Here is a 26260-nt window from a genome sequence, read left to right on the forward strand (position 1 = left end):
GCAGAAGTAGACGCATTGGCAAACCTAGGATCATCGACAAAAATAAAGGGATCGGAGTCCTGGGCGGTAGTACAACTGATGAACTCAGTCCTGGATACAGATAGTTACTATGAGGTAAATTCGACTAATCTGGTGTGGGACTGAAAGAATGAAATCATCGATTATCTCGAACACGGGAAGTTACCTGAAGAACCCAAACTACCCCGGGCGTTGCACGCCAAAGCAGCGAGATATAGCTTCAAGAGAGGCCAATTGTATAGAAAATCTTTTCAAGGCCCGTTGGCCCGATGTTTAAGGGCATCCAAAGCTAATTATGTCATGAGAGAAGTTCACAAAGGGATATGCGGCAACCACTAGGGCGCAGATTTCTTAGTGCTGAAGTTGGTAAGGGCAGGATATTATTGGCCCCATATGGAACAAGACGCCAAAGACTTCGTACGATCATGTGATAAGTGTCAACGTTACACACCACTGGTGCATCAACTGGCAGAACCCTTACATTCGATTCTGTCCCCGTGGCTATTCATGAAATGGGGGATGGACATCGTCGGACCACTGCCACCGGCTCCCGGAAAGGTAAGATTTCTATTAATTTTGACTGATTATTTTTTTAAATGGGTGGAAGTAGGTCCTTATCAGAAAATCGGAGAATGCGAAGTGGTGGATTTCTTGTGGGAAAATATAATTTGCAGGTTCAGAATACCAAAAGAGATAGCATGCGACAATGGGCCATAGTTTATCGGCGCAAAAATTACAAAGTTCCTCCAAGATTTAAAAATAAAGAGGATCACATCTTCACCCTACCATCCGAGTGCAAACGGTCAAGCGGAGTCGACAAACAAAGTGATTATTCAAAACCTCAAGGAATGGTTGGAAACGGCTAAGGGTAACTGGCCCGACGAATTACCTGGAGTTCAATGGGCATATCGAACTATGGCCAAGTAGAGCACAGGGGAAACCCCTTTCTCCCTCGTGTACGGTGCAGAAGCTTTAATCTCGGTGGAAGTAAGGGAACCTACCTTGAGATATTTCTAGGCAGATGAAGAATCGAACAACGAAGCAATGTTAGACAACTTGGAACTGCTCGATGAACGCAGGGACTTGGCGCATGTAAGAATGGTAGCTCAAAAGCAGAGAATGGGGAGGTTTTATAATCGAAGAGCCAACCTCTGTTATTTGAAAGTAGGAGACTTGGTCCTAAGGAAAGTAACTCAAAACACCCGGGAGCTCAATGCGGGGAAGCTAGGTCCAACGTGGGAAAGCCCTTACCTGGTTTCAGCTATCACCGGGAAAGGTTCATACGAGTTGGAAAACCAAAATGGAGAAAAGTTGCCCAGCAATTGGAATGTGGCATACCTCAAAAGATATTATTGCTGATGAACATTATCCGATTAGAAAGTATGCATTGCACTATTTTTTCCTTCGTTCAGTTTTTTTCCCAATTGGGTTTTTCTGGCAAGGTTTTTAACGAGGCAGCAACAGAAAGCATACTACGAAGACAGCAGCAATAAGACTTTTAATAGCAAGGCACACAAGCAAATATCCACTCGGGGATGGTTAGATAATCTTTTGCTCTAAAGAAAATTCCCACCGGGAAGTTAAGTTTGTTATTGAGCAAAGGTTACATGATCGTTCACGAGCACAAACCACTAGAGTATTGTTAGATAGTCCTTCGTACGATAGCATAAATTCCTAAAGGGAAGTAAAGTGTGTTATTAAGTTAAGGATTATCTAGCAATGCATTAGTGGAATCTTCGAAGATAAAAGACTTCCAGTGTTCTAATTCGCACTCTTCACATTCGAACACTGGGGGAAATAATATGAGGATACGGCAATAATGACTGCCACGTCGACCGAAAAATGAAAAATGGGAAATACAATTGCATCATCGGGGATCGGGGACTACGCGGCCAGCCCCGTAAAACAAGTTGTACAAGTTAGCCACAAGTAATGGCAATTTCTTTTCAGCATAGCAAATGCTTATGTATGTACTTTATGAAAATAGAAGGAATAAAATAAAATCCTTTTATTTTTATCTTGTTTCTTGTCTGAACGATGAATTAACTTTGTCATTTGAAAGTTAAACAAGTACTTCAAATGCTAGTGTCGTAATGAACATGAGACGTCCTCTTCAAGAGCACTATAAATATAAGAGGGCCCTCTCTTATAAAAACACTCATGTTAAAGGGTTGGTTCCAGAAGAATTTATGTCCGGAATCAAAAATGCTTTCGGGGAAAGATACACCTGAAGTCGTATACAAAAGGACGCAAAGAGTAAACTTGCGCAAATACTTATCAAAGCCCTCACGAAAAAGGGCTGATGCCCAGAGCCAAAAATGCTTTCGGGGAGAATACACCTAAAGCTTCACATAATAAGGCGCAAAACAGCTTGCGCAAAATTCTTAAAAGGAAGAAAATGCAAAGATTAAAGACTTGCATGAATATTCAAATGAAAGGAAGACTCAAACAATACTTGAGCAAAAGATATTTTTATTAATAAAAACATGTCAAAATGGCACAGGTACAAGAATTGGAAAAAGAAAAGAAAAGCTAAACTGCAGTATCCGCGCCCCCGGGAGAAGTAGACAGACCCAACGATGGCTCAACATTTTCACCATTTTGGCCTTCAGCATCATCATCCTCCGATTCTTCTTCAGTTCCTGAGAACTCGGAACCGGAACCAGAAGGACCAGGTGCATCAGACCTCGCTCGGAGTCCACTTTTAGTAGCTAACTAAAGTTCACGGGCCTTAGGAATTTAGGCATCAAAATAAATGACACCAGTTTTGGCCTCTTCCAAGTCTTTTCTCCTCATGCTGTACATCGCTTAAGTTTTCTCAACAACAAGGGAAGCCGCTCGGCGCTTAAGTTCTTCTTTGAGTTGGGTTACCTCGGCAGAAAGGTTTTCCCGGGCGGACCTAGCAGATTTGAGGCTAACATCAAGGTCGCGGATAATTGAACTAAAAAGCCTATTATGCTCGATAGTTTTCCTATACTTCTCTTTCAGCTGGGCATGTTTCGCCCCCGTAGTAGCAATCTCTTCAATTTTGGAGTTCAAGGCTGCCTCTAAGTTAGTTGATCACTCTTTCAGCGGAGGCAGCCTCGCGTTCGGTTGCAGCAAGAATGACGTTATGGACTTCAACCCATTTGGCCCTGGCTTCGTCAAATCTAACCCTCAGCGGGCCAATTTCTTGGCTAAGGGTTACCACTTCTTCCTCACTTTGCAACAAACGAGCTTCCAATACAACAGCTTCAACAACTTTGGCTTCTAGTTCCGAAAGGCGAGCAACATGTTGCTCCTGCTCTGCCAAAAGTTGATCCCGTGCGGAGGTAATCTCTTCCTTTTCACGAATCAACCTTTGAAATCCCTCGGAAGCAAGAAAGTTGGCCTACACAGTAAGAAGGGTAAAATTCAGGATATGTTCACACCCAAAAATAGAAGGAGTAATAAAGGAAGAAAGGAACGTACCGTTGCGGCGTTGTGCATGGCGTTGTTCAACAAACACTCTCCCGAGAGTGCCTGAATCTTTTCCCAATCTTTCTCTGAAGCCAAAGGCTTCAGATAATTAGCAAGCTCCACCGGCCGGGATAGCAAGTTGCATCCGGTAGAGACCGAAAGAGTAACATTCCTCCTCCATTGTGGATCTTCAGAAGAGGCAGCATAATTTTGCCCCAAATTCCCATGAACTGGGGATTGTGGAATAGGAACACCTTCTTCATGGTCAGGTGCGGCCGGTGGAGATGATGTAGCAATTGCTGGTGGAAGAGTGGATGAAGATGGAAGCGATGTAGCAGTTGCTGGTGTTGGTGAAGATAGAGATGAAGCTGATGGAGTTGAAGAGTGAGAAGCAGCAGCATCAAATGCAATGCTAGTTGTTGGATGCTCGCCAACCAAAGACGGCATGGACCCGGTACTCAGCCCCACAGTATCGGGCACAACAATTGGGGCCTGAAAACGGGAATTGACATTATCTACCAAATCAAACTCTCCCCAAAGTGCTGAGGCATCATCCTCGGTTGGTGTAACTCTCTCAACAGGTCGAGCATCCATTTGAGACGATAAGGATCATCGTCTTCTATGTAGAGAAGCTCCCTCATCACTAGCTTCTTCATCATCGTCGATAGTCACGGTGTCTATGACCGGCCCGGAAGGAGGGCCAGTCACATCGCTACCGGAGATGACTCGGGGGCATCGGTCCTCGCCCTCTTATTCTTTTCCCCGGCTGCAGAGAAGCGTCTTCTTTTTGGTTGTTTATCTTCCAGTCGGGGACTCCGTAAAGAAACATTTGCTCCCGAAGCAGGCCCGGAGCCACCTGTTCGAGTAAGCGCCTCCTGAAGCAGCCTCGTTGCATCAACGGGATCAACCAAGACATCCTCCTCGGGAACAGCAACAGAGCCCGCGGGTAGACCTAATTTCATAGACAGGTTAGAATGGATCAATCAAGTTCTTCACATGAAAAATTGAAACAAGGTGAGTTTGAATTACCATGATTCTTGGCCTTCCACCCGTATTTAGGGGCCAGTTCTTTTCACAAGCGAGTCTCAGGCGTCGTAACGTCCAAGATCTTTTGTACCCACCAGTCCAAACCTTCAACCACCGGTGGGATCCATCGAGTTGTTGAAATAGGAGAAGGATGGAGGATCAATACGGCTATAGAAAAATATTTAGTAAAAGGAAATACTAAACAAAGAGCTTACAAGTGTGGTTCCAAGCGCCCGGAAAGGATGGAGCTATTGCCGGAATGATGTCGTTGGTGGCAGCTGCAACAAACCGTTCCATCCACCTACGGTCGTTGTCATCATCCATGCTAGACAACAGAGCATAGTGGCAACGCTTGGAGAGGTTTATCATTCCCCCGCGGAAGATTTTGGGAGAATAGAGATTCATCATATGAGCTAAGGTTAGCTCCTCTCCAGTCTCCTGGCACAAACGCCGAAGGCAAGCAACTGTCCTCCCCACATAAGGACTTACTTACGGTGTCTAGCTCTCCGCTCAAAGAGAACGCACCCAAAGTAAAGGGATACGTGTAAAAATATGTAAAAACCTCCTTGGGTAGGGTGACTCGCTCTGATAGATCAGGAGCAGTAATATCCAAGTCATGGCAACGGCAATCTTCCATCACAGCAGGAATGCTAAAAGGACGTATGGAAGAAGGATACCTACTGGCGACCCATGTATGAGAGTTAGCAGTAGGGAATTTCTCTTCGAAGTCTTTTGTGGTAATAAGACTTCTAGGGATGATGGAGCCCACTGTTGGAGGAGCAGAGTCCTCGGCCTTGTTCTTGCTTTTTAAAAAACCGGTACGCTTTGAGGAAGAAGCCATTGTATGGAAGAAGGAGAAGGTTTTTCGTTTGAAGAGAATTAGAAAAAAAAATGAAGAGCAAGATGCAAGTTAGATAAGGGAAGCTTGAAAAATTATGAAGTATAAGGGAGAAAGTTGATACGTATAAGTAAAAGTTTTGGCGGCTAAATTCATGGCCATGATTACCTCGATAATCGGTAAAAGTTGTGTTGAATCATGGGATGACGCGTGTTCGGACATTAAATGCGAAGAGACGTGCGTCTAATCAACCGTCAGAAGCCTTTAGAGAGAATTATAATAATTCCCGCCAAAAGAGTGTTTCTACCAACTTTCCGGTAACACAAAGTTATGTCACCGGAAAGTAGGGAGACTATTTGTATATGGTAAAATATGCTATGGCACGTGGCCGTCCAAAAAAGGGACACGTGGAACCCAAGACGGGGGAATGGCCAAAGACCGAAGGCAACCGTTTCGTTTGTCACCGGAAAGAATAACACTCATAAAGGTGTGATAAATGCTCTTCGCCCGGTAGCATTTAGTAGAGAATATTCTATGGCATTAAGAGCAATTACCCGTTACAGGGAATTTGGCATTTATGTTCATCGTTACACAATTTCATCAATGCCCCTCATAATTGACATTAAAGAAGGTCACGATCATAGGACCTCCTTCATAGCTATAAATAGTGAGCTCAATTGTCATTATAAAGGACACGAATTTTCTGGCAAACTTACGCTACATTCTATACAAAGCTCAATACAATCTTATCTTCTTACTTTTTGATTTCGTTGTTGTTGTGCCCGGAAACCTTGTTCCCGGAACTGTTGCTTCTGTTGTTTCGTCTATATCCTAAGGCTAAGTATTGCATAATTCTTCGATTATTTTATTATTTCAGGATCAAATTAATTCATTTGTCTAGAAACCACATATAAATTCAACTGTACCATTTTACGGGTAAACAATATGGTATATGAATATCATCTGTACAACATTATCTTGTAAGATAAAGACATACACTCCATGGGAAAGGAGAAAATGTTGTAGCACATGTTTTCATACAATGTGTGTAAATGTCGACCAAAACGGTTAACATAAGTTTTATCTCGACTTATTGTTGTGTGAGACCCCAAATTGAGTACCCTCACGACTCCTATCAGTGGTTGAAAGCTTGATTCGATGTTCGCTATCTTAGCATACTACCAAATGACCATGAGAGATTCGGTTTAGCGGAGCATGACAAGAAAAGCGACTTGAATTCAAGTTAACAGACTCGTGAGAAGAGGAAGATCACTGATGGAATCTCATTTCGTAGTGTTTGCTGGTACCGGTTTATGACTTACGGGTCATGATTGTGAACACAAGAAACTGTGATACATGAGATTTCGAGAAGGTATCGATGTAATTCAAGTGATCTAGGGAACTGAGCACACTTTGTATGATCTACTTGAAGATTTTCATGACAACGAGAAGCTATATATTCCTAATAGATGTATAGACGTGCTCTCATAGTATGTTGGTTGCACAGTCTATTTATCTAGTATGAAATGATGCAAAAGAATTTAAAGGAGAGTATGTTTTCCTTAGCTTGGTGGAGTTAGCGCACTCTCTTGTGTGTTAGTAGGAGATGTTGGAAAAAGCTATTGGGCCGGATCCACCCAAAAGGGTGCTAATTGGCCCCTTAGCCCATTAGCTAGTGCTCCTCCTAAAACTTATATATAACAGCATTATAGGTATTGGAAAAGACAACGCTTTTCCATTCTATATCGTCACGGCTAGGGTTTATGAAAAAAAACTCTTTGCATCTCTGAGGGGATATCTAGGTTGTCGAAACCAATGAATTTTTCACTTTGAATTGACCGGTAATTTAAGACGTGGTTGAAACAGACGATCAGCTTCCGCGAGAAAAACTCGTAAGTCTCCTAGCTAGTATTTATAGGTTAAATACTACATTGCCTTTCTCATCATTGTAGCCATCAATATAGCATTTTCAAGCTTCACATGGTCCATACAACTTCTTCGGTAACAGGTGGAGGACGAAGTGCAAAAGAGAATTTTGGTTAAAAGAGTCGGGTTGCTTAATTTCTCCTCAAGATAAAAAAAAAAAAACAAGAGACAAAATGGTAAAAACTCCTAGTACTTGTCAGATTACGTTTCGCTTAAATCACCGTCTTTTATTGTACTGAAGATATAGTAGAAGTAAGTCGAAACTAGCAAGCTGGTTTATGAAAACCAATGGAAATGGTTGGAAGACAACGAATGATTCGTCTCTTATTATAATTATATAGTAGTAATATATTTGAAACCACATAATTTGGATGACGTAGAAAATTCCCCAAGGTTCTTTTCAGGCAACCACAAAAGCACTAGATGAACCTGTAAAATGCTTAACTGAACCCAAAAGAGCCTTTGCAGCACCAAAATGTCTGATTTTATATACACCTGAAGCAGCTAAATCCGGTATTCTCCATTCGATTGTCGCCTTACTTCGAGTGCTGAGTTTAGCAGGTCTTGACCATATAAAGCGAAGGCAGAAGTCATCATCATCATAAGCAGGAACCCAAGTGTCCTTTCCTTGAAGAATCTCAACAAGAGCAAATGTACCCTCAGTCATGAGATCATTTCTGGGGCATGCTGACCAAAAAGAAACAGTGACAAGGTCACCCCTCTTGAAGGCAGAACTTTGAGGAACATCGGTAATTAAATCCCCAAATTTGGAACCAAGTGGTGTCGCATCCATTACAACTGGCGGCAACAAGCTTATCTGCTTTCCTAGCAAATTAGGGGGTTGAGGGCCTGCTTGCAAGGTCTGTCCTGTGATGAGAGCAGCTGCTAGCGTCTTGAACTGTTGGATGTAAGCGCTAAGTGTATGTGGACCATACAGTGTAGACGCACCCTAAAAAAATTTCACAAAGAAAGTTTAGATCAACAGTACAGCAACTTATTGAACATTTGAAATGCTAGTTCCAAGGGACAACCAACCGATGATATTAACATGCCAAAAGAGATTCTTTAATTTTTAGCCATAATGTCCTAATTTCAGAAGAGAAAAGCAGAAAAACAAATTTTTGGTGTTGCTAAAACCACAAACATTCTGATAACAAATCAACTCCTCAGAGATCTTCTCCAGATATATTGACAGACTGCCTAATAAGACCGGGGGAAAATAAGCTAGCAGCAGAGAGCGATTGCAACTAAAATGACGAACCTAGATTTCAGAGTTTGAAGAGCATCAAGGTGTAGTCATAGGAGTGTGCCGTATAAAGAAACTTTTTTATGAAATGAGAATCATAGACGTTTTATTTCCCACACAAGAAAATCCATTTTCCTTATGCTTAATCTCATTGTGAATAGATATCACTGGAGTCAGTTTTATTGTTGACTGTATTTACAACCTTACTTTATGGGATACCAATTCCTTTTATTTTTTCCTTGATTCTTCAAATTGGATGGGGATAGAGGGTTTAATTGCTTTAGGTTTAGTAATGTACAACGAGTATAGAAGGCTGTACTAATGTGCAATTATATAAGACTTCCTCTGAACATTTATAATATAATGCACTGTATTATCTAATCAACTGACCTCATATCTCTGTATCTGGTACTCCTCAAAGGTCGTTATATATTGCGAATATGTATTAGTCAACCCAGCTATCACAACATGAATATTGCTATCAAACTCCTTGGTACCCCCACTTGCGAGCACCATCTTCACAGCATCTCGCAGACGTCTTCCCGCCATGGTACTGAATTCTGTTTTGTGCATAAAAAGAAGATTTATGTGAAGTGTGAGAAGAAATCTAAGAATCTTCTGCATAAGAAATCACCAGAAAAAACATCTTTCTTTCTAGATGCCCTAGGTGATACTGAACAATTTGGCAGAAATTTCAAGGATGATAAATGCATTATTTTAATGGAAAGATGTCACATTTACCTCTCTACTGTCGGAAATAAGCTATATCTATCTTTCGTTTCAATTTCTTAGATGACACCCCCTCTACTGTCGGAAATAAGCTATATCTACCCTTCTTTTCAATTTATTAGTATAACTACCCCTACCGTCATACTTTTGGATCATATTTGCCCCCCAACCCATTAAATGGCTTGGTTCCATCTTAAAAAAGACACGTGGCTGGCCCTTTTTGGATAAAAAGGACCCACCCCAGTTCTAATTTAAACCCACCCAACCCATACTAATGATCCACCTATTCGCCCCCCCCCCCCCCCCCCAACAAAAAAAAACAAATACAAATACAAATAGAAATGCTCCAGAGTTATCATCTTCCGTTTCAGTGCCGCCACCACGTAGCTTCAACTTATGGAATTTCATTAAGCGTGAAAATGCTGCTTTCTTTTCCTTTTATAGACTTCGATAATGTCATGAAGCGGCAACCACAAGAGGATCCCAAGCATCTACACAGTGAGGGCTGTTCTTCCGAGGATAAGCATGAGCCGCAGAGTTCCTTCTCTTTGAAGATTGATAATATTACTATCATCAATTTTCTAGTTTTCATTTTATTACTTTTCATTTTCTCCCATGGTGAGATTTTATTCTTTAGTGGGGATATTGTTCATAGAGATGTGAGTCATCAAGAAGAAAAAGTCGGTATAGGGTTGCTTTTCTATTTTTGTGTTGAGTACATCAATGGTGTTGTTTAGTAAACTGGAGTTCATAGACTTGCTGATAATTCTAATGGTAGACAAATTGCTGCATCTGAACTTAAGTAGATGAACAAAGAAGAAGGGAAGGAATTTAAGTGAGAGGGGTATTTGGATGGGGCTGGGTTAATAATTAGGGCTGAGTGAGTTTTAATTTAAATTTGGGCGAGTCTTTTTAACTCATTGTAGGTGTGCCACGTGTTAAATATATGTTTAGATGCAAGATTTAACGGGTGGGGGCAAATATGATCCAAAAGTATAACGGTAGGGATAGTTATACTAAGAAACAGAAACGGAGGGTCAATATAGCTTATTTTCGATAGTAGAGGGCTAAATATGACCCTTTTCCGTGATATTAATTACTTCATTACAGTATGCAGCGCCCACAGAGAGTCAGCATTTAATGGAAAGGACAGAATTAAGGTCAGAGGAACCTACTAAAGATCACTTGTAAGGGTTACTCATTCAATATACAATAAATTATTATATGGTAGCTGATGGAACCAAAACGAAGCGGAAAAACATGTACAGTATGTAATCAGTTCAAGGTAAGGAACTGGGAAACTAAACCATATAAGCATTCTTGCTAGTTCGAGTTATGTCTAAAGAAAACCCAATGAGAAAAGAGATTCGAATCATTGGTTGATACCTCCAGGTACACTGAGAATAACCAGCTGCCCTATTCTTAGAATCTGAACAGGAAGTATTGAAGGCTGCAAAAAAAAAAGGACAAAGGAACTGATCATTGAACATTATGAACAGGAAATCATGTAGAAGGCTTCTGGTATTGTAGTAGGTGGTTTTCTCATTTAGCAATTGTTCCAAGTGTTGAAGCCAAAAGGCCAAGTATGGCAAGTAATTAGCAAGACAAATGAATCATATGTTACCAGCAATTCATAAAATACCATATTGTTGAGCAGGACAGCCCATCACTCTCTTTCTTTTATCAAACTCCAAATGTTTCTTTTACTCACTTAGCAACAGTACTGAGTCCAAACCTTCTCATCATTAGCACGAAATACAGACAGCACAATTATTTCTCCCTCTCCTCTTATATGTGCACGTGCATATGGTTAGAGTGAGATTAAAATGGTAAAGTAACACAGTTTATGGATTTCAAGTTGTACAGGCTAAGTTGTCAACTGATAGTGGTAGGATAATAAACAAATTTCTACTTCTGCCCTCAAATTTTGAAATGTGAACAATAGAGCAAGCAATATGTGTTCAATAATGCTAAAGTATTTTAACATATTTGAGATTCTGAACAATGTTTTTTGAATCAGGCACTGGTTTAGCAACTTAATAGGAAACCCTTCCTGACAAAAAGATCAAGTATTCAATTTAGCTTCAAACCACAAGCACACAAGTATTTTACCCATAGAAACTTGAGACAGAAGAACAGATATTTGTTAAATATTTTACAAAGTATGGGACAGAAGAAGAAAGCTGCTTACTGCCCAATCATAGGGCTCCTTCATTTCACCCGTATCAAGCAAAATGGGCTTGGGATGTTGACACTTTATTTGTTCACTGCCTGGTGTTTTAAGCAAGTTTCGCACCAACCTCCAAAAAACATTTCCCTGAAAATTTTTTCCAGAAGATGAGCAAACATAAAATAAGATCATTCACTCTGATTGATATAGGTCAAATAAAGAAGAGAATTCTTTTCAATACCTTGTCATCTCCCTGCTGAAAATCAAATGCTCCAGGTCCATCAGTTGTACCGGCAGCAAATGCAAACCCCATTGCAGCAGGACAGGTTTTAGCCGTCTCAATACCCGCACCCTCTTTTGGAATTGTCACCTCGAGATTGGAGAAGTCCACATAGGTGTGACGAAAGTCAACCTTCCCTTTTACTTGCTCTGTTACTTTATTGAAAAGCTCCACAGCTCTTTTAAATTGTCTCTCCCCAATGATGCGTGTGCTCTCAAATTCATCTGGGTATCTGCCACATAAGCAAAGGATGGCATTATGCTCAAAATACCAAAATAGGACTACGCAAAGATGGAAATTTTCCTAAACAAAAGTAATAGATTAACACATACCCTGGTCCTCGACCATAACATAACTCGTTCTTTCCACCACAAGTACTATGATTGAAGTCACAAGGCAGCCCTGTGTCTATGCAGAACGCACCGAGCACATTGGGACTGACATCACCACAGTTGGTTTGACAAAAAGCAGAAACAAATCTCGGCCTATCAGCCAACCTGAAGGCACTCCTGACACGTCTGGCGACACTCATCAACCTGGTGACTGGCTTACCTGGAGAAGACTGGAAAGAAGCAGCAAGTTCTAGTAGCTCATGATCTGCATGTTGTTAAAATCTGATTAACGAGTGTCTTAGTTATGAAACGATTAACTTTCTCAACTTCTTCACCAGCAATATAGTATTTTTTGCTTCTGGGCTTGCTCTTATTTACATTATTCTATTTATCCCAAATAGCAATAAGACCTACAATGTTATATGGTATTGAATGTTGGGCCGTTAAAATCCAACATATTCATAAGATGAGTGTTGCAAAGATGCGGATGCTAAGATGGATGTGCGGTCATACAAGATTAAATAAGATGAAGGTGCAAGTAGTACGAATTGAGGATAAAATGAGAGAAGGTCGCTTGAGATGGTTTTGGTCATATCCTACGGTGATTGAAGCCTTATCAAAAAAAAATAGTACAGAGTTGAAGGTGTTAAAAGGGGAAGGAGTAGACCTAAAATTACGTGAAAAAAAGTTGTCTCAGAAGATCTACAAATTCTTGAAACTAATGCAGACTTAGCTAGAGAAAGGATATAATGGAAGGAAATGAAGCATCCTAGAAATCTCAACTCTATTCAAGGACAAGGACGAAGCTTTGGAATCTCAAATAGGGCCTTTAATAAGATCTCAAGCTAAAGAGTTCCAAAACAAGGTCACTGGACTTCAAGTGCAAATAAAGAAGTTGTTAATTGGGAGGAAGAGCTCAAGGATAAAGGATATGAATCAGCTAGGTGTTACAATTATTTTATGTCCCAAATTCATGTCCATGAAGAGGTGGATTGGAGCCCAAGAGACATCCTTTGAAGAAGATCCAAATCAGTCCACTTTTGGATCAATTTAGTACCTAAAATGTGTCCAAACTTGCAGCCCAAGAAGTCTTAACTGAAGCCACGTTTTTAGAACTTAAAAAGGACTTACTTGCTGCACAAGAAGGGTACAATGAGCGTGCTAGAAGTTGGTGCCAAGTTGCTTGCAAGTTGTCTTGAAGATTTTCAAGATTTTCAAGATCCTATCCAAGATTGGTTTGGGACTTTCAAGATCATATCCTAGATTGATTTTAACTTATTTCCATATATTTTGTTACTAGCTTTATTGCTATCCTAGGTAGTTAAGGTCATGTTTTCATTTTCCTAAGATTGTTGGAATTACTTTGCAAGATTGACTTGGTTTTTGTTTCCTAGTGTTTTTCCTTTTCTTAAGGTAGTTGGACTTGTTGTCCAAAGTAGTTTAGGACTGTATTTCCTTATTTTTTTAGACTTATTTTCATGACCCCCTCCTACCTATATAAGAGGTGTCTTCTTTGTTTTTAGACATAGATTGTTTTTAAAATTAGATTATTACAGACTATCATCAATAAAAATTGTGAGATTCTTCTTGCACACTTGTGTGTCGCTACTCTTGGATTTATTCTTCAGCCTTCAAGACTCAACTTCAGGTGGCAAAATTAAACTCTTTCTGAAATCTTAGATCACTTCTAGGTACTCAAGAAAGGCGATAGATTTAGGTTTATTGTTGTTCTTGTTATTCTAAAAGATCGGGTTTTACAATCTACTCGTCTTTAATTTTCTATCAAAGGCGGTTAGTTCTTCGTTGGCTAATTGGTGTTGTTAGGATTCAACAACAAGAATAGATCTCTTAAATTTTAGAAACTCTTTCTTGAATTCAATCTATCTTTAATTTCTGTCTTCTCGTTTCTTTATTTTCTTCTAGCTTCTGCACGTTTCATGATTTTCTTGATTTTTCCTTTAGTAATTCTTGGACCCCTAACGAGATGTTATCAAGTGGTATCAGAGCATCGGGTAACCAAGATTTCAACCTTGATAATCTTGGGAGGTTCTTGAACAAAAAAAAACAAAAAAACGAAAATATCTGCCAAAAAAAAAAAGAAAATCAAAAGTGTTATTGCTCAATTAGTTTCAGAGTTCAAATGTCATTTGGTTTCCAAGTCAAGAAAGGAAACAAGAAGATGGGATCCTAATTCTTGAAGATTAAAGTAACTTTTTCCTTATTCTTTTGGCTTAAATTCTTTCCTTTTTCTTTTCCTACTAACCAATTCCTATTCTTTCTAGGTTTGGTCTTTCACTTTCCTTTACTTTTTGTTTTTCTAACTCCTTATTTTTATCACTACGGGTTATGACTAGTAATGTTCATTAATAAATCTAAAGATTAACAACAAAGAATTGCTTTGAGTGAAAAAAGGCAAGAGATGTGAGATACATATTTGAGAAAAAGCCAAACTTGAGAGATACATATTTCTTCTAATCTTTGTTCAAGATGCCTCAAACAGATAGGTAGTTATGAAGAAAGGAGGCGAGCTATGACTCAACAACTTGAAAAGTCGAACTTACAGTATGCCGAATGGAAAGAAGAAGATGGTAGCGAAGATGAGAGATTGACCCTACGTGTTGGCGGAATTAAGGGGGGAAACAATGTAACTTGAATAACATGGTCCATCAATTCCGAATGATGTCCACATAAAATGGCAGAGATGAACGCCACCATAGCTGAGCTAAGGAGGGCAAACCCCGTTAATATAGATGACTTAAGGAGGGTCAATCGAAACTCGAGGTCTCAAGTTAGGAGACAAGTTGTTCGAGCTCCTAATGTCCAACAAGAGGAGGATCAGTTTGGCGACTTTGAGGATGAGTTTGAAGAAATTCATCAAAGAAGAAAGAAGGGAACCACGAGCTAGAGTTGAGGATGACAACATTAGTAGCATCAAGATGAAGATACCATCTTTCAAGGAAACAAGAGATCCAGAGTTATACCTTAATTAGGAGAGAAAAATTGAAGCCTCTTTAACTGCCACAACTATTGTGAGGGTAAGAAGATTAAACTTGTTGCTGTTGAGTTTTCTAACTATGGCTGATGTTTGGTGGTAAAAGCTTACTAGGGACAGATTGCAAGAGGAACAAGCACGCATTGCTACTTGGACTTAGATGAAGAGGGTGATGAGAAAGAGATTTAAGCCATCACATTTTCAGAGAGAGATACAACAGCATCTTCAAACTTTGAAGCAAGAGTCCATGTATGGCTATGATCCAAGCTCATTGTAAGGAGGAGGAGGCTACTATGGCTGATGTTTGGTGGTAAAAGCTTACTAGGGACAGATTGCAAGAGGAACAAGCACGCATTGCTACTTGGACTTAGATGAAGAGGGTGATGAGGAAGAGATTTAAGCCATCACACTTTCAGAGAGAGATACAACAGCATCTTCAAACTTTGAAGCAAGAGTCCATGTATGGCTATGATCCAAGCTCATTGTATGGAGGAGGAGGCTACTATGGCTGATGTTTGGTGGTAAAAGCTTACTAGGGACAGATTGCAAAAGGAACAAGCACGCATTGCTACTTGGACTTAGATGAAGAGGGTGATGAGGAAGAGATTTAAGCCATCACACTTTCAGAGAGAGCTACAACAGCATCTTCAAACTTTGAAGCAAGAGTCCATGTATGGCTATAATCCAAGCTCATCGCATGGAGGAGGAGGCTACTATGGCTAGATTTCTTAATGGTTTAAATAGAGATATTGTTGATGTAGTGGAGTTACAACAATATGCAAATTAGATAAGTTAGTTGAATTGGATGTAAAGATAGAAAGACAAAACAAAAGGAGATAGCAATCTAGCTCATGGAGAAGCCGGCCTACTACTACTCCAAAGAAGCAAGGGCCGAAATCTAAGGAGAAACCTACTCCCAAATTCCATAAAGACAAGGCCAAGAGCAAATTGGAATCCAAGGAGTGGAGTAAGAGAGTGCATGTTGATATCCCTAATAGAGGAAAAATGAGAGGTTGTGTTGAGTGAAGAGATTGGGCTGTCAAGTAAGGAAAAAAGTGAGCTTCAGAGAAGAAAAGAGAGAAGGACATGAGATAGAAAAAGGTTGTGAGGTAGAGAGAGAAAAACAAGAGGATTTGAGTGAAGAAAAAGGAAAAAACTTTGGTGAGAGAAAAGAGGCTAAGAGTGAGAAAAGAATTAGTCTTGTGATAAAATCAAAAGGGAGTATAAGTGAGGAAATTGTTTACTACCTAACCCATTAAATCTCTTGTTTTAGTTCGTGTGTTTTTGTGCAGCCAAGTATTGAAAGACCTTTTGAAAAGGGAGGTGAATCGCAAAAGATGGTGGCAAAGGATCCAATTGGATTCCAACATGAATTTGGTGAAGTCAATTCTTGTTAGACGGTAGAAGATAAAAGCTTGGTTAAATTCTTTATTATTGAACCTTTTGACTATTTTGATTCTTATTTACAGGTTTATGACATGGAGTTCCCTAAAGTCATTGTTGTAACGACCCGACCGTATGGTGATTTTGGTCTTAGGAGCGTGCCCGGACGTTGATTTGGAAGTCCGTAGGTCGTTTCGGCGTCAATTGGCGAAAGTTGGAAATTGGATGATTTTTGGGAAAATTTGACCGGGAATGGACTTTTTGATATCGAGGTCGGATTCCGATTCCAGAAGTGGGAGTACTGTTATGTCAATTATGACTTGTGTGCAAAATTTGAGGTCAATCGGACTTGATTTGATGGGTTTCAGCGTCGAATGTAGAAGCTTGAAGTTCTAAAGTTCACTAAGCTTGAATTAGGATGCGATTCGTGGTTTTAGCGTTGTTTGATATGATTTGAGGCCTCGAGCAGGTTCGTGTTATGTTTTGGGACTTGTTGGTGTGATTGGACGGGGTCCCGGGGGCCTCGGGTGTGATTCGGAGTGGTTTCGGACCAATTCTGGATGTTTTGGCTGTTGTTGTTGCTAGTTCTGGTTTTGTCCTTCGCGAACGCGAAGGGAGTCCCGCGTTCGCGAAGAAGGGTTTTTGGGCGGTTGATTTTTGTTCATCGCAAACACGACACAGGGGTCGCGAACGCGGAGAAGGGCCTGAGGAACCTACGCGAACGCGAAGGGGCGATCGCGAACGCGTAGAAGGAAAGGGGGAGCTGGGCCTGGAGCAGGTTGCCGTTCGCGAACGCGGCTCTTGGACCGCGAACGCGAAGGGGCAGGGGTCTGAGGCTTCGCGAACGTGGCGTAGGTGACGCGAACACGAAGAGGAATTTTGAGGCAGTGGCATTTGGCCTTCGCGAACGCGAGACGTTTCACGCGAACGCGAAGAAGGGTCGCCTGGGCAGTGTATAAGTTTGCCAAAACGGGTTTTGGCTCATTTTATCTCAATCTTCCATGGGAGCCAAACTAGGGGCGATTTTGGAGGAGCTTCTTCGTCACCCATCACAAGGTAAGTGATTCCCACCTATTACAAGTTAAATACTTGGTTTATATATGGATTTAAACATAGAAATTAGTAAAAATTTGGGATTTTATAGGAAAACTTAGAAATTGGTATTTTTGGATTTTGACAACGAAATTGGACATGGAATTGAGAATAAATCATATATTTGGGTTCGTAGTGTTATGGGTAATGATTATCTTCGGAAATTTTCGGAATCCGGGCACGTGGGCCCGAGGGTGAGTTTATCAATTTTCTGAGCGGAGTTAGAAATTGTTATAAATTGATTTATTATGAGTATTGGAGTATATGTTCATGGAATTTCACATTTATTTCCTAGTTTTGGAGCGACGGGCGCCGGTTTGAGTTGTTAGAAAAGCTTTGGAGCCGGTTATGGAACTGCGGAGTGAGGTAAGTATCTTTTCTAACCTTGTAAAAGGGAATTAACCCCATAAGTGAATTGATTTAATATGTGCTTCTATTTGTGGGGGCTGCGTACGCACGAGGTGACGAGAGTCCGTACGTAACTACTAATTATGCTTATGTCCGGGTAGTCTAGGACCCAAATCATGCTATACTTGCGATGTTTGCACCCTACTTGTTAATTTAATCACTTAAATCATATTGGAACTTGATAAAGGAATTGTAAAAGGTTAAATTTCATTTCCTTGAGTTTTGGACGGGTCACTTGACCGTTATGAGAATTGGTGTTTCTTTGAATATTAGCCTCTTAATAATCTTGAATCGGTTGCTTATAAAGTATTTTCTCTTCTCGTGGAGCGGGCTGAACGCCTCGGTAGCAGATAGATGCATCTATGGTTCGTGTCGTTCGACCCTCGGCAGTGCACAGTTTATATATTTGTATGTTGGATTGGGCCGTACGACCTCGGCATAATTCGTGCGTAATAATTCTTGGAGTCCAATTATAATTGATATTGTTTCATTGGCTTGAGAGATTAATTTGTTAAATGATGGAAATTAATTTGGGATTTACTATCAGTGAAAGAATTGTTTATCTATTTCTTGTTATTGAGTTTTCAGCTGTATTTACATAATCCATGCTTAATTATAATTTCGGTATTTTATTGTTAGCCCATAGTAAGTGTCGAAGCCGATCCCTCGTCACTACTTCTTCGCGATTAGACTAGATACTTTCTGGGTACACGTGTTTTACGTACTCATGCTACACAAGCTGTACATTTTGTGCATGTGCATATATGTCTAGTGGTCTTGTGGGCGTAGAGGTGCGGCTATTGCGAGAACTTAGGTGAGTTGCATCCCATGTTACGAGTCCGCAGCACAAAGAGTCTCCATCAGAGTTATTTACATTCGCCTGTCTAATTTGTATTCCAGACAAATGTTGTATTTTATCATATTTCCTAGTTGATGCTCATGCACTTGTGACACCGGGTTTTGGGGGTTCCTACTGGATGTTTAGTATGGTAGTTCACGTAATTATCATTGTTTCATCCTGTAAATTCTATTTCATACTATTTAATTAATGAAAAATATGAGCTCAAAAGGAATAAAAATAAGTAATTAAGTGGATCAATCATCGTTGGCTTGCCTGACGGCGGCGTTAGGCGCCATCACGACCTATAGTGGATTTGGGGTCGTGACAATTGCTAAGTTGGACCGATGCATAAAAGAATACAAGGTGATGATGTTACATTGGTAAATAAGCCCAAGTATAGTATGTATAATTGGTTTATTCGCATTCTTGGGCTTTCTAGAACACGTAAGGTATCTTTGGAGGTAATGAACTGTACTCTTATTTCTTATGTTGGTGACTTTATTATTTTTGAGGATGATGATATTTTGATGCATATCAAGTCCTTAACTGTAATATCTAAATTCAAGTGCAAGAGTAATTTGCTTACTTTTGAAATTGAGTATGACATAAATGATTATGTATTCCAACTTGGTGGAAAGAGGCATGAAATATATGAGAAGAGGCTTGCGAATGCGTTAAATGTTTCTTCATCTCTTATTCAAGTGTCTAACGATTTTCATGTGATAAATTGCTAGAATATGATTTTTGTTATGTGATGGGGAGTCATTCTTCAAGTCATATTGATTATGAACTTGTAAAAGTGTTTGCTACTAGTAAAGAGGATATACATGATTATTGTGACGCTAGTGATCAAATACTCTTTCTTGAACCTATCTATGACTCATTTTGTGACAGTTTGAGAAATTGTTTAGAATCCACTGATGTTGGGAATATTATTGGGAAAAGTTATGATCGTAATGTAATGAAATTTCTATTTGGATTTATGGGTTCTTCTAGCCTTCTTGAGAATTTATGTGCTTCTTTAAATAGCTTACATGCTATATCATAAAAGTGTCTTATTTGATACAAGTTGTAGAGATACTTGGTTAAATGGATGCTTGGCCAATTTTTTGTAATTTCTTTGTCATACACAATTTTGGACTACTTATTGGCAAAATTCAATTGGACATACAAGTCTCATTCCTTAGTGCATCTAAGAGAGATTTTTGTTATATTTATCTGAGTTGGTATATTTTTATTGGGATGATGTTGTCCATATGCTTCATAGGGGAGTATTTATACCTATCATGCTTAATTGAGTTAAGTGGACACATGGTCATTATCTTGTTTTATTCCTACAATTTTTTAGATTAGTGGATGCCATTTACTAGGGCATGTCTTCTTTTTCTTGCAAGGCCGAAATTTCGAGGACGAATTTTCTTCAAGAAGAGGGAAATGATAGCATCCTAGGAACCTCAACTCTATTCAAGGACAAGGATAAAGCTTTGGAATCTCAAAGAGGGCCTTTACCAAGATCTCAAGTTAAAAGAGTTGCAAAACAATGTCATTGGACTTCAACTGCAAATAAAGAAGTTGTTAATTGGGAGTAAGAGCTCCGGGATAAATGATATAAATCAGCAAGGTGCTACAATTATTTTATGGCCCAAATTAATGTCCAAGAAGAGGTGGATTGGAGCTCAAGAGACATTCTTTGAAGAAGGTCCAAATCAGTCCATTTTTGGACCAATTTCGCACCTAAAATGTATCAAAACTTGCAGCCCATGAAGTCCTACATGAATTCACGTTTTTATAACTTAAAAAGGACTTACTTGCTGCCCAAGAAGGATACAATAGGCGTGTTAGAAATTCAGTGCCAAGTTGCTTGCAAGTTGCCTTCAAGATTTCCAAGATTTTCAAAATCCTATCCAAGATTGATTTGGGACTTTCAAGATCCTATCCTAGATTTGGCTTTAACTTATTTCCATATATTTTGGTACAAGATTTATTGCTTTCCTAGGTAGTTAAGGTTATGTTTTCGTTTTCTTAAGATTGTTGAAATTACTTTGCAAGATTGACTTGGTTTTTGTATTTTAGTGTTTTTCCTTTTCCTAAAGTAGTTGGACTTGTTGTCCAAAGTAGTTTAAGACTTTATTTTCTTGCTTTTTTAGCCTTAATTTCGTGATCTCTCCTACCTATATATAGGGTGTCTTATTTGTTTTTAGACTTAGATTTATTATAGAGATTCTTCTTGCACTCTTGTTTGTGGATACTATTGGATTTATTCTTTTAACCTTCAAGACTCAACATAAGGTGGTAAGAATAAATTATTTTCGAATACTTAGATCATTTCAAGGTATTCAAGAAAAGCGATAGAGTTAGGTTTATTAGTGATTGTGAGGCCCCAATTCTTGACTAGAGGGGACACCAAAGGCCTCTGCCCTTCCATCTCTTGGATAGATAGAGAGGGAGGGCATAGCTTTTGGTTTTTTCATGCTGTCAAAGAGTTGAACAGCGGTGTTTTCGTGTGGTCAAAGATTTGAACAATGAAAATAGATGGTGAGTGCCTGATCGAATTGATCAGGTCATGTAGGAACAAGGTTCAAGTCTACCGATCTGTTAGGATACCTCAGCTGCATTCTTCTTCAGTGGATCCCTCTTGTTCCTGTTTAGTCAACTTCATTTCTGAAGTTGTTTCTATTTCTACATCTGTTTCTTCCTCACTTTCCACCCTTTCTTCTGTTCTTGAAGTCTTTTCTAGAATTTCCACATATCCTTTATTTATTGTTTTCTGTTTCTTGTTCAATCTTTGTTTTTGCTATCAGCATTTCTTTAAGTTCTTTATCCAAGTCTTGGTTCTCTAACCGACTAACCCGATTCTTATCGAGACATTTTAGGACGTCCCTAAATGGAAAGAATGTCATATGAATTCATATGGAATAGAGGAAGTAATATGAACTATGTCATATAAATTCATATGGAATAGAAGAAGTAATATGAACTTTTTATGAAGGAAAAATATTCCATTTAAGAAATGACATCAAGAACTTTGAAAGAACCGAAGACGAAAAGGGTCAAATATTTTAGAATAAAAGGGGTATTTTATTTTCTTTTGATGATAAATAGGATGGAAGTCGAGGGGTACAACTATTCTTATAAACTATGTTAAGTCCTGCAAAGGGGAGACAAACTCAGCAATTACTTTTTGCCTAGAAGTATTTAGTAAAGCATAAAGAGTTTAAGTTCCTATTTTGTCCAATTTTGTGGTAGTTGGAATGTACTTCTATTTCCTAACTCTTCCGTACAAAATAGCTAAACAACCTTTCCATTTTTTTTCAACTTTTGCCCCTTTGATTTTTTCTCTCCTGTCAATTCAAACAACCCGAGCATTAACTCCAATGTCTAGGTAAATAGTCAATCCTGGGAATTTCTAACGAAGCATTGATAATTATGTTTACAGTTAGACACGACTACTTGATAAAAGTCATACATGTTGGGGAAAAAACCTTCCAGTTCTCATAGATATGATTCAGAGTCCTATGTTAATCAACCGACATGTTTCGCAAGACTTTTGAGTTCAGGTCTTTTCCAGCAAAGTCCATCAAATTCAATAAACCTATTAGCTTTGGCACCTCAACCTTCTGCAATTACCTCTTCCTCCAACCCCCACATTCCCTCCCGAACACCTAAAAACACCCTATCTCTCTACTTCAACCACCACAACTGTTCTCCCCAACCTCCACGAGGATTGGGAGTCTGGTAAAGCAACTAAGGACAGTATTAACAAAAACGGCACGACCGCTGAGCTAACTACTGGAATGGTAGCTCATGGGTATTTGAATTCAGAAGGAATTTTAACGACTGGGAGATAGAAAGGGTGGAGATGTTACTGAAGATTGCTGACAGCATTGCTTTGGATAGCCTGCAGTATGGTTCTTTGGTGTGGAAAGGCACCAGAGACTGGAAATTTACCGTTAAGTTAAGCTACCAAATATTGGTAAGGAGTATGACTGGCATTTATGGAAGTAGTGTGGAATGGCCATGGAAAATGATTTGGAAGACAAAGGCTCCAGTGAAAGTTCCTTGTTTTGGCTGGGTGGCTGCACATGAGGCCTGTTGACGCAGGATAAGCTGCAGACAAGAGGATTTAATGTATGTCACAGTTGCTATTTGTGCAAAGAGGAAGGGGATCAGTGAACCATTTATTACTACATTGCAAGTATTGTGTGGCAGATTTAACCTGTACAAAGTTCAATGGGTTACGCAAGCAAACGTCAGACAAGTTCCCTGTAGCTGGAAGAACTAAAGAATGAGGAAGCGACAAAAAAAGATATGGATGACCATTCCATTGTGCATAGCGTGGAGCATTTGGCTTGAAGAACCGAAGATGCTTTGACAGAAAGGAGGAAAACGTTTATTTAGTTAAAAACAGATGTATCCATTATTTGAAAAGTTGGTGCACTGCTGTTTTTGAAAATGATTCGGATGTAAGAACGTTACCAATAAAATTTCCTTTTACCTATCAAAAAAAAGAAGCAGCTAAGGACAGGAAACTTAGTTAAATCGTGTTACAATGTGTTTGGTTACTTCAATAACGGGACTAGAATAGCACATGTCAAACAAGTCCAAGGTTAATGTTAATCCAGATAATATTGAGGTTTAAAGGAAATCAAACCCAATCGATTCACATAAAAGGTGCAAAATTCGCAGAGGAAAGTGCAATGTAAGTATAATTACTAGTAATTACAATTCAGCACTTTAGCTCTACTGTGATAATTCGTAATATGGAAAAGGAAAAGATCACTTACGCTTTCCATGAACAGTTGGTATGATGTTTGAGACTCTTCGGGGAAGTTCACGCACTTGAGATATGTTAAAGTTTGACGTTTCAGTACTTTTCTGATTGAACCAATCTTCCATAAACCGGGCAGCAGCTCCTTTGTTATCCCCACTAATCAAAGAGTTAGTTCGACTCATAGAAGTTCCATGAGTTGCAAACCAATTAAAGCTGCCTACTGGACCCCATTCATCATCAACAAACTTTAAAAGGGTCATTTCTTTGTCAACATCATACTTATATTTACTACGTTCCCCAGCAGGGTTATTCAAATAAGCACTAGGGCTACGATTCACACCAGCATCCAGTAGCTCCCCTGACAGCCAAAACTGAATTAGTATAATGCTGAGAAGAACTTGTTAATAACCCAAGAACTGTTAAAGTTTCTGCCATGGAATATATAGTTTTTTTTACTGTTGTAAAACTTGAAAAGAACACAAGCAGAAGCAAAAACACCAGTATTTGAGCAATTTAGTCAAATGCACACAACCCATCCACTAAAAAAAGCTGATTAAATAATACTAGTAATAAATATAACAGTAACAGATATTCTTAAAAAAAAAAAAACACCATAGTCCAGACGGATAAGATCAAAGAAAAGACTAAATATCAGCATGCTAATTCAAGTAGGTAAACAGTATGTTTACCCAATATACTTTCTCCTGGCAGCACTTAGCAATTCGGTTACATAATAGCATAAACAGAATGCAATAAACAACTAAGAGGACGGCAAACAACCATCAGAACAAAAAGTAAAATGACACATGATGAACAATTTTTAAGATGTAATAGGAGAAAACTAAAGCTGCAACCCTATGTCTCATTATCCAGCAAAAGATACAGAAGAAATCAACATCATCTTACCTTTATTGACAAATATTGATCCAGGTCGGAGGTTTTCATGAGCTTGTATGATACTTTGCTCAATCCCATCAACTAGAGCATCAAATGATTGACGGACAAAACCAAGAGATGTTACAATATACACTACGTATTGTAGATAACCACCAGGGCCAGCATGGGTGTGAATCCCACTAATAGCAACATTTTGTTCTGTGTAAAGGTTCCCATACCTGCAAAAGCAGAAGATACCACAAAATTTGTAATCAAACAAGAATAGTGCTTATTACACTATCAACCATGAAACTGAATCCAGTTAACATAACAAGATGTTAAGTTTTTGCATCTTGTCATGCTTGACAGATCCAGTTAAGGAGGGCATGAGTACCTAGCCTTCAATCTCTCAAGAACTTTGATGGTTACAAGCTGCGAGGCCATGCAAGCATCAAGGTTCACAAAAGCAACACGCCTCCCCTGAGGTTCAGCTACAATGAAGGTACGGGCTCGCAATCTGAAGTGGATGCCTGATGCAATCTGTTCCATGTTAGCATATCCCATCATGTTGACATCAGCAGCCGGCCCAGTAATATCATAGCTTCCAAGCCCGACTAAGTAATTAGAAGCTTCCGCTGCTCCCTTTCCATTCACTTGTGATAATAGCAACACCAACAGAGCCAACCAAATCATCCCTCCTGTGGATCTCCAAAACTCAATTTTGAGACAATCAGATACTCCCATCAAGTTAACGACACTGGCTTGCAGCTTAATCAGTTCAACACATCCTCCTAATCCTATGACAAAATAACAAGCTTTTGAAGATTCAACATACAAAATAATTGATTGCAGCTAAAGATCTATCCATTATCAGCTGGAGGAATGGGAAATCCTCCAAGATAGAAGGAAAACTTCACACTAAGCAGTTACAAGCTTTAGAAGTAAAATTCAAATCCTGTTAGCGATGAACAAGTAGTTAGGAAGACAAAAAAAACCAAAACATTCCATAAAAATGCAAGTTTTACAAGTAATATCAACACACTCGGGCCGGGCCCACGGGCAATTACCAACCACCATACAGGATATTAGTAATACCAATAGCAAGATGCCAGCATTTAAAAGTGAAGTGTAAAAGTTAAATTTAATTGAGATGACATAAATAAAGGTTTGAAGCCGACTACTGAAAGTATATGATTTATCACATGAAATCAATCAAATGGTACAACTGAAAGCAAAAAAACCGGACATCCAAAAACCCTTATTTAAAACTGAGCTAAGAAGTTACCCAGCAAATTGGAGAAGAAAGAAGATCTTCCTTCCACCTCAATAGGAGAATCTGAGGAAGAGGCGGTGCTAATAATAGCAATTCTCAGCTAGTCCGAGAGATATATATGATGAAGCAGAGTGGGAAATTTGTATGTATTATATATACGAAGGGGGAGAAAAAAACAGAACGGCAGTTGCGGAGGAGTGAAGTATGAGTTGCATATACTTTTTGGTTTGCATTTACACGTATTTATCCTACAAAATATAATTTTACGAAGCTTCCTTCAATTTCCTGCTACTGGGAATGTGACGTGTCTTCTTAATCAGATCCGGGTCCCTAGGTTTGCTGTAATCCATTCCCAAACAACCTTAAAATTATACTTATATTTATTTCATAGAAAGCTGTATACTGGTTAAATCGAGTTCATCGTGCATCCTAACCTCCGACAAAATAAGTCAGGCTCGAGATATGACAACAAGAGACCAAAATCGAGCCAAAGTCTCACCGGGCCAGAACCCGGGGGCATGACGCCTGCCTTCGAGAATATAGCGGACATGGTCTCGGAATCGGTCTTAGCCTCGATCGACTTCGAAAGACATTGTCGGACAATCCAGCATAGCCAACAGA

General features: G+C 39.4%; 1 protein-coding gene across 1 annotated transcript; it reads right to left on the reverse strand.

The window, feature by feature from the left end:
• Positions 1-7544: 7544 nt before the first annotated feature.
• On the reverse strand, positions 7545-25987 carry LOC107821788 (neutral ceramidase 2-like). The gene is made up of 10 exons (XM_016648242.2): positions 25652-25987; positions 24761-25163; positions 24397-24605; positions 23504-23848; positions 12004-12268; positions 11633-11903; positions 11413-11538; positions 10608-10671; positions 8883-9052; positions 7545-8195 (listed from the first exon to the last, which is right to left on the reverse strand). Exons 2-10 carry the CDS (start codon positions 25108-25110, stop codon positions 7647-7649), a joined length of 2349 nt encoding a protein of 782 aa, XP_016503728.1. The 5' UTR covers positions 25111-25163; positions 25652-25987; the 3' UTR covers positions 7545-7646.
• Between the last annotated feature and the right edge of the window lie 273 nt (positions 25988-26260).

This window comes from Nicotiana tabacum, chromosome 2 (genome assembly GCF_000715075.1).
Source record: "Nicotiana tabacum cultivar K326 chromosome 2, ASM71507v2, whole genome shotgun sequence".
NCBI classification, from domain to species: Eukaryota; Viridiplantae; Streptophyta; class Magnoliopsida; order Solanales; family Solanaceae; genus Nicotiana; species Nicotiana tabacum.

Coding starts and splice junctions, on each gene's coding strand:
- LOC107821788 (XM_016648242.2), bottom strand. CDS start 25,110: ATGGGAGTATCTGATTGTCTCAAAATTGAGTTTTGGAGATCCACAGGA. Junction 11,539..11,632: donor TTCAGCAGGGAGATGACAAG/GTATTGAAAAGA, acceptor AAAAATTTTCAG/GGAAATGTTTTTTGGAGGTT. Junction 8,196..8,882: donor ACCAGATACAGAGATATGAG/GTCAGTTGATTA, acceptor AAATTTTTTTAG/GGTGCGTCTACACTGTATGG.